The 16,774-nt window shown below is 37.4% G+C and overlaps 1 protein-coding gene across 1 annotated transcript in view; it reads left to right on the forward strand.

The window, feature by feature from the left end:
- Window positions 1–16,774, forward strand: part of LOC124004974 (rho guanine nucleotide exchange factor TIAM1-like) — a 114,558-nt gene that overhangs the window by 40,708 nt on the left and 57,076 nt on the right. The window contains 1 exon segment of the mRNA XM_046313776.1: window positions 15,953–16,053. Coding sequence (XP_046169732.1) covers window positions 15,953–16,053 — 101 coding nt within the window.

The following is a 16,774-nucleotide window of genomic DNA, read 5'->3' on the forward strand; positions in this document are numbered from 1 at the left end:
GGTGAGTTACAGTAGTCCTCTATACAGACATCTTCTCCATGAACCAGGGTGAGTTACAGTAGTCTTCTATACAGACATCTTCTCTGTGAGTTACATTAGTCTTCTATACAGACATCTTCTCTGTGAGTTACAGTAGTCCTCCACACAGACATCTTCTCTGTGAGTTACAGTAGTCCTCCACACAGACATCTTCTCTGTGAGTTAGAGTAGTCCTCTACACAGACATCTTCTCTGTGAACCAGGGTGAGTTACAGTAGTCCACTACAGACATCTTCTCTGTGAGTTACAGTAGTCCTCCACACAGACATCTTCTCTGTGAACCAGGGTGAGTTACAGTAGTCCTCTATACTGATGTGTTCTCTGTGAGTTACAGTAGTCCTCTATACAGACATCTTCTCTGTGAACCAGGGTGAGTTACAGTAGTCCTATATACTGACGTGTTCTCTGTGAGTTACAGTAGTCCTCTATACTGATGTGGTCTCTGTGAGTTACAGTAGTCCTCTATACTGATGTGTTCTCTGTGAGTTACAGTAGTCCTCTATACAGACATCTTCTCTATGAATCAGGGTGAGTTACAGTAGTCCTCTATACAGGCATCTTCTCTGTGAACCAGGGTGAGTTACAGTAGTCCTCTATACAGACATCTTCTCTATGAACCAGGGTGAGTTACAGTATTCCTCCACACAGACATCTTCTCAATGAACCAGGGTGAGTTACAGTAGTCCTCCACACAGACATCTTCTCTGTGAACCAGGGTGAGTTACAGTAGTCCTCTACACAGACATCTTCTCAATGAACCAGGGTGAGTTACAGTAGTCCTCTATACAGACATCTTCTCTATGAACCAGGGTGAGTTACAGTAGTCCTCCACACAGACATCTTCTCTGTGAGTTACAGTAGTCCTCTATACAGACATCTTCTCTATGAACCAGGGTGAGTTACAGTAGTCCTCTACACAGACATCTTCTCTGTGAACCAGGGTGAGTTACAGTAGACCTCCACACAGACATCTTCTCTGTGAGTTACAGTAGTCCTCCACACAGACATCTTCTCTGTGAGTTACAGTAGTCCTCTACACAGACATCTTCTCTGTGAACCAGGGTGAGTTACAGTAGACCTCCACACAGACATCTTCTCTGTGAGTTACAGTAGTCCTCCACACAGACATCTTCTCTGTGAGTTACAGTAGTCCTCTACACAGACATCTTCTCTGTGAACCAGGGTGAGTTACAGTAGTCCTCTATACTGATGTGTTCTCTGTGAATTACAGTAGTCCTCTATACAGACATCTTCTCTGAGTTACAGTAGTCCTCCACACAGACATCTTCTCTGTGAGTTACAGTAGTCCTCTATACAGACATCTTCTCTGTGAGTTACAGTAGTCCTCTATACTGATGTGTTCTCTGTGAGTTACAGTAGTCCTCTACACAGACATCTTCTCTGTGAACCAGGGTGAGTTACAGTAGTCCTCTATACTGATGTGTTCTCTGTGAATTACAGTAGTCCTCTATACAGACATCTTCTCTGAGTTACAGTAGTCCTCCACACAGACATCTTCTCTGTGAGTTACAGTAGTCCTCTATACAGACATCTTCTCTGTGAGTTACAGTAGTCCTCTATACTGATGTGTTCTCTGTGAGTTACAGTAGTCCTCTATACTGACATCTTCTCTATGAACCAGGGTGAGTTACAGTAGACCTCCACACAGACATCTTCTCTGTGAGTTACAGTAGTCCTCTATACAGACATCTTCTCTATGAACCAGGATGAGTTACAGTAGTCCTCCACACAGACATCTTCTCTGTGAGTTACAGTAGTCCTCTATACAGACATCTTCTCTGTGAGTTACAGTAGTCCTCTATACAGACATCTTCTCTATGAACCAGGGTGAGTTACAGTAGTCCTCTATACAGACATCTTCTCCATGAACCAGGGTGAGTTACAGTAGTCCTCTATACTGATGTGTTCTCTGTGAGTTACAGTAGTCCTCTATACAGACATCTTCTCTGTGAGTTACAGTAGTCCTCTACACAGACATCTTCTCAATGAACCAGGGTGAGTTACAGTAGTCCTCTATACAGACATCTTCTCTATGAACCAGGGTGAGTTACAGTAGTCCTCCACACAGACATCTTCTCTGTGAGTTACAGTAGTCCTCTATACAGACATCTTCTCTATGAACCAGGGTGAGTTACAGTAGTCCTCTACACAGACATCTTCTCTGTGAACCAGGGTGAGTTACAGTAGACCTCCACACAGACATCTTCTCTGTGAATTACAGTAGTCCTCTATACAGACATCTTCTCTATGAACCAGGGTGAGTTACAGTAGTCCTCTATACAGACATCTTCTCCATGAACCAGGGTGAGTTACAGTAGTCCTCTATACTGATGTGTTCTCTGTGAGTTACAGTAGTCCTCTATACAGACATCTTCTCTGTGAGTTACAGTAGTCCTCTATACAGACATCTTCTCCATGAACCAGGGTGAGTTACAGTAGTCCTCTATACAGACATCTTCTCCATGAACCAGGGTGAGTTACAGTAGTCTTCTATACAGACATCTTCTCTGTGAGTTACATTAGTCTTCTATACAGACATCTTCTCTGTGAGTTACAGTAGTCCTCACACAGACATCTTCTCTGTGAGTTACAGTAGTCCTCCACACAGACATCTTCTCTGTGAGTTAGAGTAGTCCTCTACACAGACATCTTCTCTGTGAACCAGGGTGAGTTACAGTAGTCCACTACAGACATCTTCTCTGTGAGTTACAGTAGTCCTCCACACAGACATCTTCTCTGTGAACCAGGGTGAGTTACAGTAGTCCTCTATACTGATGTGTTCTCTGTGAGTTACAGTAGTCCTCTATACAGACATCTTCTCTGTGAACCAGGGTGAGTTACAGTAGTCCTATATACTGACGTGTTCTCTGTGAGTTACAGTAGTCCTCTATACTGATGTGGTCTCTGTGAGTTACAGTAGTCCTCTATACTGATGTGTTCTCTGTGAGTTACAGTAGTCCTCTATACAGACATCTTCTCTATGAATCAGGGTGAGTTACAGTAGTCCTCTATACAGGCATCTTCTCTGTGAACCAGGGTGAGTTACAGTAGTCCTCTATACAGACATCTTCTCTATGAACCAGGGTGAGTTACAGTATTCCTCCACACAGACATCTTCTCAATGAACCAGGGTGAGTTACAGTAGTCCTCCACACAGACATCTTCTCTGTGAACCAGGGTGAGTTACAGTAGTCCTCTACACAGACATCTTCTCAATGAACCAGGGTGAGTTACAGTAGTCCTCTATACAGACATCTTCTCTATGAACCAGGGTGAGTTACAGTAGTCCTCCACACAGACATCTTCTCTGTGAGTTACAGTAGTCCTCTATACAGACATCTTCTCTATGAACCAGGGTGAGTTACAGTAGTCCTCTACACAGACATCTTCTCTGTGAACCAGGGTGAGTTACAGTAGACCTCCACACAGACATCTTCTCTGTGAGTTACAGTAGTCCTCCACACAGACATCTTCTCTGTGAGTTACAGTAGTCCTCTACACAGACATCTTCTCTGTGAACCAGGGTGAGTTACAGTAGACCTCCACACAGACATCTTCTCTGTGAGTTACAGTAGTCCTCCACACAGACATCTTCTCTGTGAGTTACAGTAGTCCTCTACACAGACATCTTCTCTGTGAACCAGGGTGAGTTACAGTAGTCCTCTATACTGATGTGTTCTCTGTGAATTACAGTAGTCCTCTATACAGACATCTTCTCTGAGTTACAGTAGTCCTCCACACAGACATCTTCTCTGTGAGTTACAGTAGTCCTCTATACAGACATCTTCTCTGTGAGTTACAGTAGTCCTCTATACTGATGTGTTCTCTGTGAGTTACAGTAGTCCTCTACACAGACATCTTCTCTGTGAACCAGGGTGAGTTACAGTAGTCCTCTATACTGATGTGTTCTCTGTGAATTACAGTAGTCCTCTATACAGACATCTTCTCTGAGTTACAGTAGTCCTCCACACAGACATCTTCTCTGTGAGTTACAGTAGTCCTCTATACAGACATCTTCTCTGTGAGTTACAGTAGTCCTCTATACTGATGTGTTCTCTGTGAGTTACAGTAGTCCTCTATACTGACATCTTCTCTATGAACCAGGGTGAGTTACAGTAGACCTCCACACAGACATCTTCTCTGTGAGTTACAGTAGTCCTCTACACAGACATCTTCTCTGTGAACCAGGGTGAGTTACAGTAGTCCTCTATACTGATGTGTTCTCTGTGAATTACAGTAGTCCTCTATACAGACATCTTCTCTGAGTTACAGTAGTCCTCCACACAGACATATTCTCTGTGAGTTACAGTAGTCCTCTATACAGACATCTTCTCTGTGAGTTACAGTAGTCCTCCACACAGACATCTTCTCTGTGAGTTACAGTAGTCCTCTACACAGACATCTTCTCTGTGAACCAGGGTGAGTTACAGTAGTCCTCTATACTGATGTGTTCTCTGTGAATTACAGTAGTCCTCTATACAGACATCTTCTCTGAGTTACAGTAGTCCTCCACACAGACATCTTCTCTGTGAGTTACAGTAGTCCTCTATACAGACATCTTCTCTGTGAGTTACAGTAGTCCTCTATACTGATGTGTTCTCTGTGAGTTACAGTAGTCCTCTATACTGACATCTTCTCTATGAACAAGGGTGAGTTACAGTATTCCTCCACACAGACATCTTCTCATTAAACCAGGGTGAGTTACAGTAGTCCTCCACACAGACATCTTCTCTGTGAGTTACAGTAGTCCTCTATACAGACATCTTCTCTGTGAGTTACAGTAGTCCTCTATACAGACATCTTCTCTATGAACCAGGGTGAGTTACAGTAGTCCTCTATACAGACATCTTCTCTGTGAGTTACAGTAGTCCTCTATACAGACATCTTCTCTGTGAACCAGGGTGAGTTACAGTAGTCCTCTACACTGTGTTCTCTGTGAGTTACAGTAGTCCTCTATACAGACATCTTCTCTATGAACCAGGGTGAGTTACAGTAGTCCTCTATACAGGCATCTTCTCTGTGAACCAGGGTGAGTTACAGTAGTCCTCTATACAGACATCTTCTCTATGAACCAGGGTGAGTTACAGTATTCCTCCACACAGACATCTTCTCAATGAACCAGGGTGAGTTACAGTAGTCCTCCACACAGACATCTTCTCTGTGAACCAGGGTGAGTTACAGTAGTCCTCTACACAGACATCTTCTCAATGAACCAGGGTGAGTTACAGTAGTCCTCTATACAGACATCTTCTCTATGAACCAGGGTGAGTTACAGTAGTCCTCCACACAGACATCTTCTCTGTGAGTTACAGTAGTCCTCTATACAGACATCTTCTCTATGAACCAGGGTGAGTTACAGTAGTCCTCTACACAGACATCTTCTCTGTGAACCAGGGTGTTACAGTAGACCTCCACACAGACATCTTCTCTGTGAGTTACAGTAGTCCTCCACACAGACATCTTCTCTGTGAGTTACAGTAGTCCTCTACACAGACATCTTCTCTGTGAACCAGGGTGAGTTACAGTAGACCTCCACACAGACATCTTCTCTGTGAGTTACAGTAGTCCTCCACACAGACATCTTCTCTGTGAACCAGGGTGAGTTACAGTAGTCCTCTACACTGTGTTCTCTGTGAGTTACAGTAGTCCTCTATACTGATGTGTTCTCTGTGAGTTACAGTAGTCCTCTATACAGACATCTTCTCTATGAACCAGGGTGAGTTACAGTAGTCCTCTATACAGGCATCTTCTCTGTGAACCAGGGTGAGTTACAGTAGTCCTCTATACAGACATCTTCTCTATGAACCAGGGTGAGTTACAGTATTCCTCCACACAGACATCTCAATGAACCAGGGTGAGTTACAGTAGTCCTCCACACAGACATCTTCTCAATGAACCAGGGTGAGTTACAGTAGACCTCCACACAGACATCTTCTCTGTGAGTTACAGTAGTCCTCCACACAGACATCTTCTCTGTGAGTTACAGTAGTCCTCTATACAGACATCTTCTCTGTGAACCAGGGTGAGTTACAGTAGTCCTCTATACTGATGTGTTCTCTGTGAATTACAGTAGTCCTCTATACAGACATCTTCTCTGAGTTACAGTAGTCCTCCACACAGACATCTTCTCTGTGAGTTACAGTAGTCCTCTATACAGACATCTTCTCTGTGAGTTACAGTAGTCCTCTATACTGATGTGTTCTCTGTGAGTTACAGTAGTCCTCTATACTGACATCTTCTCTATGAACCAGGGTGAGTTACAGTAGACCTCCACACAGACATCTTCTCTGTGAGTTACAGTAGTCCTCCACACAGACATCTTCTCTGTGAGTTACAGTAGTCCTCTACACAGACATCTTCTCTGTGAACCAGGGTGAGTTACAGTAGTCCTCTATACTGATGTGTTCTCTGTGAATTACAGTAGTCCTCTATACAGACATCTTCTCTGAGTTACAGTAGTCCTCCACACAGACATCTTCTCTGTGAGTTACAGTAGTCCTCTATACAGACATCTTCTCTGTGAGTTACAGTAGTCCTCTATACTGATGTGTTCTCTGTGAGTTACAGTAGTCCTCTATACTGACATCTTCTCTATGAACAAGGGTGAGTTACAGTATTCCTCCACACAGACATCTTCTCATTAAACCAGGGTGAGTTACAGTAGTCCTCCACACAGACATCTTCTCTGTGAGTTACAGTAGTCCTCTATACAGACATCTTCTCTGTGAGTTACAGTAGTCCTCTATACAGACATCTTCTCTATGAACCAGGGTGAGTTACAGTAGTCCTCTATACAGACATCTTCTCTGTGAGTTACAGTAGTCCTCTATACAGACATCTTCTCTGTGAACCAGGGTGAGTTACAGTAGTCCTCTACACTGTGTTCTCTGTGAGTTACAGTAGTCCTCTATACAGACATCTTCTCTATGAACCAGGGTGAGTTACAGTAGTCCTCTATACAGGCATCTTCTCTGTGAACCAGGGTGAGTTACAGTAGTCCTCTATACAGACATCTTCTCTATGAACCAGGGTGAGTTACAGTATTCCTCCACACAGACATCTTCTCAATGAACCAGGGTGAGTTACAGTAGTCCTCCACACAGACATCTTCTCTGTGAACCAGGGTGAGTTACAGTAGTCCTCTACACAGACATCTTCTCAATGAACCAGGGTGAGTTACAGTAGTCCTCTATACAGACATCTTCTCTATGAACCAGGGTGAGTTACAGTAGTCCTCCACACAGACATCTTCTCTGTGAGTTACAGTAGTCCTCTATACAGACATCTTCTCTATGAACCAGGGTGAGTTACAGTAGTCCTCTACACAGACATCTTCTCTGTGAACCAGGGTGTTACAGTAGACCTCCACACAGACATCTTCTCTGTGAGTTACAGTAGTCCTCCACACAGACATCTTCTCTGTGAGTTACAGTAGTCCTCTACACAGACATCTTCTCTGTGAACCAGGGTGAGTTACAGTAGACCTCCACACAGACATCTTCTCTGTGAGTTACAGTAGTCCTCCACACAGACATCTTCTCTGTGAACCAGGGTGAGTTACAGTAGTCCTCTACACTGTGTTCTCTGTGAGTTACAGTAGTCCTCTATACTGATGTGTTCTCTGTGAGTTACAGTAGTCCTCTATACAGACATCTTCTCTATGAACCAGGGTGAGTTACAGTAGTCCTCTATACAGGCATCTTCTCTGTGAACCAGGGTGAGTTACAGTAGTCCTCTATACAGACATCTTCTCTATGAACCAGGGTGAGTTACAGTATTCCTCCACACAGACATCTTCTCAATGAACCAGGGTGAGTTACAGTATTCCTCCACACAGACATCTTCTCAATGAACCAGGGTGAGTTACAGTAGTCCTCCACACAGACATCTTCTCTGTGAACCAGGGTGAGTTACAGTAGTCCTCTACACAGACATCTTCTCAATGAACCAGGGTGAGTTACAGTAGTCCTCTATACAGACATCTTCTCTATGAACCAGGGTGAGTTACAGTAGTCCTCCACACAGACATCTTCTCTGTGAGTTACAGTAGTCCTCTATACAGACATCTTCTCTATGAACCAGGGTGAGTTACAGTAGTCCTCCACACAGACATCTTCTCTGTGAGTTACAGTAGTCCTCTATACAGACATCTTCTCTATGAACCAGGGTGAGTTACAGTAGTCCTCTACACAGACATCTTCTCTGTGAACCAGGGTGTTACAGTAGACCTCCACACAGACATCTTCTCTGTGAGTTACAGTAGTCCTCCACACAGACATCTTCTCTGTGAGTTACAGTAGTCCTCTACACAGACATCTTCTCTGTGAACCAGGGTGAGTTACAGTAGACCTCCACACAGACATCTTCTCTGTGAGTTACAGTAGTCCTCCACACAGACATCTTCTCTGTGAACCAGGGTGAGTTACAGTAGTCCTCTACACTGTGTTCTCTGTGAGTTACAGTAGTCCTCTATACTGATGTGTTCTCTGTGAGTTACAGTAGTCCTCTATACAGACATCTTCTCTATGAACCAGGGTGAGTTACAGTAGTCCTCTATACAGGCATCTTCTCTGTGAACCAGGGTGAGTTACAGTAGTCCTCTATACAGACATCTTCTCTATGAACCAGGGTGAGTTACAGTATTCCTCCACACAGACATCTTCTCAATGAACCAGGGTGAGTTACAGTAGTCCTCCACACAGACATCTTCTCTGTGAACCAGGGTGAGTTACAGTAGTCCTCTACACAGACATCTTCTCAATGAACCAGGGTGAGTTACAGTAGTCCTCTATACAGACATCTTCTCTATGAACCAGGGTGAGTTACAGTAGTCCTCCACACAGACATCTTCTCTGTGAGTTACAGTAGTCCTCTATACAGACATCTTCTCTATGAACCAGGGTGAGTTACAGTAGTCCTCCACACAGACATCTTCTCTGTGAGTTACAGTAGTCCTCTATACAGACATCTTCTCTATGAACCAGGGTGAGTTACAGTAGTCCTCTACACAGACATCTTCTCTGTGAACCAGGGTGTTACAGTAGACCTCCACACAGACATCTTCTCTGTGAGTTACAGTAGTCCTCCACACAGACATCTTCTCTGTGAGTTACAGTAGTCCTCTACACAGACATCTTCTCTGTGAACCAGGGTGAGTTACAGTAGTCCTCTATACTGATGTGTTCTCTGTGAGTTACAGTAGTCCTCTATACTGACATCTTCTCTATGAACAAGGGTGAGTTACAGTATTCCTCCACACAGACATCTTCTCATTGAACCAGGGTGAGTTACAGTAGTCCTCCACACAGACATCTTCTCTGTGAGTTACAGTAGTCCTCTATACAGACATCTTCTCTGTGAGTTACAGTAGTCCTCTATACAGACATCTTCTCTATGAACCAGGGTGAGTTACAGTAGTCCTCTATAAAGACATCTTCTCTGTGAGTTACAGTAGTCCTCTATACAGACATCTTCTCTGTGAACCAGGGTGAGTTACAGTAGTCCTCTACACTGTGTTCTCTGTGAGTTACAGTAGTCCTCTATACTGATGTGTTCTCTGTGAGTTACAGTAGTCCTCTATACTGACCTGTTAGGGAACATTTGGGAACCTGGTAATATTGATATGCTAGCAGGACAGCTGCTCACCATCTGTCTATGTTGTTGATGTTTGCATTGTTGCTGATGTTTGCATTGTTGTTGATGTTTGCATTGTTGATGTTTGTATTGTTGTTGATGTTTGTATTGTTTATGTTTGTATTGTTGTTGATGTTTGTATTGTTTGTTTGTATTGTTAATGTTTATTGCTTGTTTGTATTGTTGTTAATGTTTGTATTGTTGTTAATGTTTGTATTGTTGTTGATGTTTGCATTGTTGATGTTTGCATTGTTGATGTTTGCATTGTTGATGTTTGTATTGTTGTTGATGTTTGCATTGTTGTTGATGTTTGTATTGTTTATATTTGTATTGTTGTTGATGTTTGTATTGTTTGTTTGTATTGTTGTTAATGTTTATTGCTTGTTTGTAATTGTTGATGTTTGTATTGTTGTTGATGTTTGCATTGTTGTTGATGTTTGTATTGTTTATGTTTGTATTGTTGTTGATGTTTGTATTGTTTGTTTGTATTAATGTTTATTGCTTGTTTTTATTGTTGATGTTTGTATTGTTTTTGATGTTTGCATTGTTGTTGATGTTTGTATTGTTTGTTTGTATTGTTGTTAATGTTTATTGCTTGTTTGTATTGTTGATGTTTGTATTGTTGTTGATGTTTGCATTGTTGTTGATGTTTGCATTGTTGTTGATGTTTGTATTGTTTATGTTTGTATTGTTGATGTTTGTATTGTTTGTTTGTATTAATGTTTATTGCTTGTTTTTATTGTTGATGTTTGTATTGTTTTTGATGTTTGCATTGTTGTTGATGTTTGTATTGTTTGTTTGTATTGTTGTTAATGTTTATTGCTTGTTTGTATTGTTGATGTTTGTATTGTTGTTGATGTTTGCATTGTTGTTGATGTTTGCATTGTTGTTGATGTTTGTATTGTTTATGTTTGTATTGTTGTTGATGTTTGTATTGTTTATGTTTATTGTTGTTCATGTTTGTATTGTTTATGTTTGTATTGTTGTTGTTATTTGTATTGTTTATGTTTGTATTGTTGTTGTTATTTGTATTGTTTACGTTTGTATTGTTGTTGTTTGTATTGTTTATGTTTGTATTGTTGTTGTTTGTATTGTTTATGTTTGTATTGTTGTTGATGTTTGTATTGTTTGTTTGTATTGTTGTTATTGTTTATTGCGTGTTTGTATTGTTGTTGATGTTTGTATTGTTTGTTTGTATTGTTGTTGATGTTTGTATTGTTTGTTTGTATTGTTGTTAATGTTTGTTTGTATTGTTGTTAATGTTTATTGCTTGTTTGTATTGTTGTTAATGTTTGTATTGTTGTTGATGTTTGTATTGTTTATGTTTGTATTGTTTGTTTGTATTGTTGTTAATGTTTGTATTGTTTGTTTGTATTGTTGATGTTTGTATTGTTGTTGATGTTTGTATTGTTGTTGATGTTTGTATTGTTGTTGATGTTTGTATTGTTGATGTTTGTATTGTTTGTTTGTATTGTTGTTTATGTTTGTATTGTTTATGTTTGTATTGTTATTGAAGTTTGTATTATTTATGTTTGTATTGTTGATGTTTATTTTGTTTATGTTTGTATTGTTTGTTTGTATTGTTGTTAATGTTTGTATTGTTTGTTTGTATTGTTTGTTTGTATTGTTGTTAATGTTTGTATTGTTGTTGATGTTTGTATTGTTTATGTTTGTATTGTTGTTGATGTTTGTATTGTTTGTTTGTATTGTTGTTAATGTTTATTGCTTGTTTGTATTGTTTGTTTTTATTGTTTATGTTTGTATTGTTGATGTTTGTATTGTTGATGTTTGTATTGTTGTTGATGTTTGTATTGTTGTTGATGTTTGTATTGTTGATGTTTGTATTGTTGAAGTTTGTATTGTTGATGTTTGTATTGTTTGTTTGTATTGTTGATGTTTGTATTGTTTGTTTGTATTGTTGTTGATGTTTGTATTGTTGATGTTTGTTTTGTATTGTTGTTGATGTTTGTATTGTTGAAGTTTGTATTGTTGATGTTTGTATTGTTGATGTTTGTATTGTTTATGTTTGTATTGTTGATGTTTGTATTGTTTGTTTGTATTGTTTGTTTGTATTGTTGATGTTTGTATTGTTTGTTTGTATTGTTGATGTTTGTATTGTTGAAGTTTGTATTGTTGATGTTTGTATTGTTTGTTTGTATTGTTGATGTTTGTATTGTTTGTTTGTGTTGTTGTTAATGTTTGTTTGTATTGTTGTTAATGTTTATTGCTTGTTTGTATTGTTGTTAATGTTTGTATTGTTGTTGATGTTTGTATTGTTATGTTTGTATTGTTGTTGATGTTTGTATTGTTTATGTTTGTATTGTTGTTGATGTTTGTATTGTTTGTTTGTATTGTTGTTAATGTTTGTTTGTATTGTTGTTAATGTTTATTGCTTGTTTGTATTGTTGTTAATGTTTGTATTGTTGTTGATGTTTGTATTGTTTATGTTTGTATCGTTTATGTTTGTATTGTTTGTTTGTATTGTTGTTAATGTTTGTATTGTTTATGTTTGTATTGTTGTTGATGTTTGTATTGTTTGTTTGTATTGTTGTTAATGTTTATTACTTGTTTGTATTGTTGTTGATGTTTGTATTGTTTATGTTTGTATTGTTGATGTTTGTATTGTTGTTGATGTTTGTATTGTTTATGTTTGTATTGTTTATGTTTGTATTGTTTGTTTGTATTGTTGTTCATGTTTGTATTGTTTGTTTGTATTGTTAATGTTTGTATTGTTTGTTTGTATTGTTTATGTTTGTATTGTTGATGTTTGTATTGTTTATGTTTGTATTGTTTATGTTTGTATTGTTGATGTTTGTATTGTTGATGTTTGTATTGTTTATGTTTGTATTGTTTGTTTGTATTGTTTGTTTGTATTGTTGTTAATGTTTGTATTGTTTGTTTGTATTGTTTGTTTGTATTGTTGATGTTTGTATTGTTGTTGATGTTTGTATTGTTGAAGTTTGTATTGTTGAAGTTTGTATTGTTGATGTTTGTATTGTTGATGTTTGTATTGTTGATGTTTGTATTGTTGATGTTTGTATTGTTTGTTTGTATTGTTGATGTTTGTATTGTTTGTTTGTATTGTTGATGTTTGTATTGTTTGTTTGTATTGTTGATGTTTGTATTGTTTGTTTGTATTGTTGATGTTTGTATTGTTTGTTTGTATTGTTGATGTTTGAATTGTTGTTTATGTTTCTATTGTTGATGTTTGAATTGTTGATGTTTGTATTGTTGATGTTTGTATTGTTGAAGTTTGTATTGTTGTTAATGTTTGTATTGTTGTTGATGTTTGTATTGTTGTTGATGTTTGTATTGTTGTTGATGTTTGTATTGTTGTTGATGTTTGTATTGTTGATGTTTGTATTGTTGATGTTTGTATTGTTTATGTTTGTATTGTTTATGTTTGTATTGTTTGTTTGTATTGTTGATGTTTGTATTGTTGATGTTTGTATTGTTTGTTTGTATTGTTGTTAATGTTTGTATTGTTGTTGATGTTTGTATTGTTGTTGATGTTTGTATTGTTGATGTTTGTATTGTTGTTGATGTTTGTATTGTTGTTGATGTTTGTATTGTTGTTGATGTTTGTATTGTTGTTGATGTTTGTATTGTTGTTGATGTTTGTATTGTTGTTGATGTTTGTATTGTTGTTGATGTTTGTATTGTTGTTGATGTTTGTATTGTTTGTATTGTTTGTTTGTGTTGATGTTTGTATTGTTGATGTTTGTATTGTTGATGTTTGTATTGTTTATGTTTGTATTGTTTGTTTGTATTGTTTGTTTGTATTGTTGTTAATGTTTGTATTGTTTGTTTGTATTGTTTGTTTGTATTGTTGATGTTTGTATTGTTGTTGATGTTTGTATTGTTGAAGTTTGTATTGTTGAAGTTTGTATTGTTGATGTTTGTATTGTTGATGTTTGTATTGTTGATGTTTGTATTGTTGATGTTTGTATTGTTTGTTTGTATTGTTGATGTTTGTATTGTTTGTTTGTATTGTTGATGTTTGTATTGTTTGTTTGTATTGTTGATGTTTGTATTGTTTGTTTGTATTGTTGATGTTTGTATTGTTTGTTTGTATTGTTGATGTTTGAATTGTTGTTTATGTTTCTATTGTTGATGTTTGAATTGTTGATGTTTGTATTGTTGATGTTTGTATTGTTGAAGTTTGTATTGTTGTTAATGTTTGTATTGTTGTTGATGTTTGTATTGTTGTTGATGTTTGTATTGTTGTTGATGTTTGTATTGTTGTTGATGTTTGTATTGTTGTTGATGTTTGTATTGTTGTTGATGTTTGTATTGTTGTTGATGTTTGTATTGTTGTTGATGTTTGTATTGTTGTTGATGTTTGTATTGTTTGTATTGTTTGTTTGTGTTGATGTTTGTATTGTTGATGTTTGTATTGTTGATGTTTGTATTGTTTATGTTTGTATTGTTTGTTTGTATTGTTTGTTTGTATTGTTGTTAATGTTTGTATTGTTTGTTTGTATTGTTTGTTTGTATTGTTGATGTTTGTATTGTTGTTGATGTTTGTATTGTTGAAGTTTGTATTGTTGAAGTTTGTATTGTTGATGTTTGTATTGTTGATGTTTGTATTGTTGATGTTTGTATTGTTGATGTTTGTATTGTTTGTTTGTATTGATGATGTTTGTATTGTTTGTTTGTATTGTTGATGTTTGTATTGTTTGTTTGTATTGTTGATGTTTGTATTGTTTGTTTGTATTGTTGATGTTTGTATTGTTTGTTTGTATTGTTGATGTTTGAATTGTTGTTTATGTTTCTATTGTTGATGTTTGAATTGTTGATGTTTGTATTGTTGATGTTTGTATTGTTGAAGTTTGTATTGTTGTTGATGTTTGTATTGTTGTTGATGTTTGTATTGTTGTTGATGTTTGTATTGTTGTTGATGTTTGTATTGTTGTTGATGTTTGTATTGTTTGTTTGTATTGTTGTTAATGTTTGTATTGTTGATGTTTGTATTGTTTGTATTGTTGTTGATGTTTGTATTGTTGTTGATGTTTGTATTGTTGTTGATGTTTGTATTGTTGTTGATGTTTGTATTGTTGTTGATGTTTGTATTGTTGATGTTTGTATTGTTTGTATTGTTTGTTTGTGTTGATGTTTGTATTGTTTGTTTGTATTGTTGATGTTTGTATTGTTTGTTTGTATTGTTGATGTTTGAATTGTTGTTTATGTTTCTATTGTTGATGTTTGAATTGTTGATGTTTGTATTGTTGATGTTTGTATTGTTGAAGTTTGTATTGTTGTTAATGTTTGTATTGTTGTTGATGTTTGTATTGTTGTTGATGTTTGTATTGTTGTTGATGTTTGTATTGTTGTTGATGTTTGTATTGTTGTTGATGTTTGTATTGTTGTTGATGTTTGTATTGTTGTTGATGTTTGTATTGTTGTTGATGTTTGTATTGTTGTTGATGTTTGTATTGTTTGTATTGTTTGTTTGTGTTGATGTTTGTATTGTTGATGTTTGTATTGTTGATGTTTGTATTGTTTATGTTTGTATTGTTTGTTTGTATTGTTTGTTTGTATTGTTGTTAATGTTTGTATTGTTTGTTTGTATTGTTTGTTTGTATTGTTGATGTTTGTATTGTTGTTGATGTTTGTATTGTTGAAGTTTGTATTGTTGAAGTTTGTATTGTTGATGTTTGTATTGTTGATGTTTGTATTGTTGATGTTTGTATTGTTGATGTTTGTATTGTTTGTTTGTATTGATGATGTTTGTATTGTTTGTTTGTATTGTTGATGTTTGTATTGTTTGTTTGTATTGTTGATGTTTGTATTGTTTGTTTGTATTGTTGATGTTTGTATTGTTTGTTTGTATTGTTGATGTTTGAATTGTTGTTTATGTTTCTATTGTTGATGTTTGAATTGTTGATGTTTGTATTGTTGATGTTTGTATTGTTGAAGTTTGTATTGTTGTTGATGTTTGTATTGTTGTTGATGTTTGTATTGTTGTTGATGTTTGTATTGTTGTTGATGTTTGTATTGTTGTTGATGTTTGTATTGTTTGTTTGTATTGTTGTTAATGTTTGTATTGTTGATGTTTGTATTGTTTGTATTGTTGTTGATGTTTGTATTGTTGTTGATGTTTGTATTGTTGTTGATGTTTGTATTGTTGTTGATGTTTGTATTGTTGTTGATGTTTGTATTGTTGATGTTTGTATTGTTTGTATTGTTTGTTTGTGTTGATGTTTGTATTGTTGATGTTTGTATTGTTGATGTGGTGTTTATATTCTTCATGTTCCAGAGGAGATTCTGGATGACGGGGTTGGTCTGGTGCTGGATAGTTCTGGAGACAGCCTGGACGACGACTCTGAGATCTTCAGCGAGGCAGACCAATGCAGAAAGGTAAAGGTTCTGTTCTCCTTCTCTATTCAAGCAGGGACGTCCCATTGAGACCCAACGTCTCTTTTCCCAGGGTGCCCTGCGCCACCAAAATGCAGCAAATACAAAGTGCATAATAATGAACCAGTGATACGAATGACAACAAACATTGTTGACAGTGTGGATCACCAGTGGTTCGTCTCTGTGCTTCACTGAACATTGTGCTGCACCGTCTGTAATCTAGAGACGTCTCCTCTCTGCACCGTATTCTGCACCGTCTGTAATCTGGCGACGTCCCCTCTCTGCACCGTCTGTAATCTAGGGACGTCCCCTCTCTGCACCGTCTGTAATCTAAAGACGTCTCCTCTCTGCACCATATTCTGCACCGTCTGTAATCTAAAGACGTCCCCTCTCTGCACCGTCTGTAATCTAGAGACGTCCCCTCTCTGCACCGTCTGTAATCTAGAGACGTCTCCTCTCTGCACCGTATTCTGCACCGTCTGTAATCTAGAGACGTCTCCTCTCTGCACCGTCTGTAATCTAGAGACGTCCCCTCTCTGCACCGTCTGTAATCTAGAGACGTCCCCTCTCTGCACCGTCTGTAATCTAGAGACGTCCCCTCTCTGCACCGTCTGTAATCTAGAGACGTCCCCTCTCTGCACCGTCTGTAATCTAGAGACGTCCCCTCTCTGCACCGTCTGTAATCTAGAGACGTCTCCTCTCTGCACCGTATTCTGCACCGTCT

Source organism: Oncorhynchus gorbuscha, linkage group LG19 (genome assembly GCF_021184085.1).
Source record: "Oncorhynchus gorbuscha isolate QuinsamMale2020 ecotype Even-year linkage group LG19, OgorEven_v1.0, whole genome shotgun sequence".
Classification (NCBI taxonomy): domain Eukaryota; kingdom Metazoa; phylum Chordata; class Actinopteri; order Salmoniformes; family Salmonidae; genus Oncorhynchus; species Oncorhynchus gorbuscha.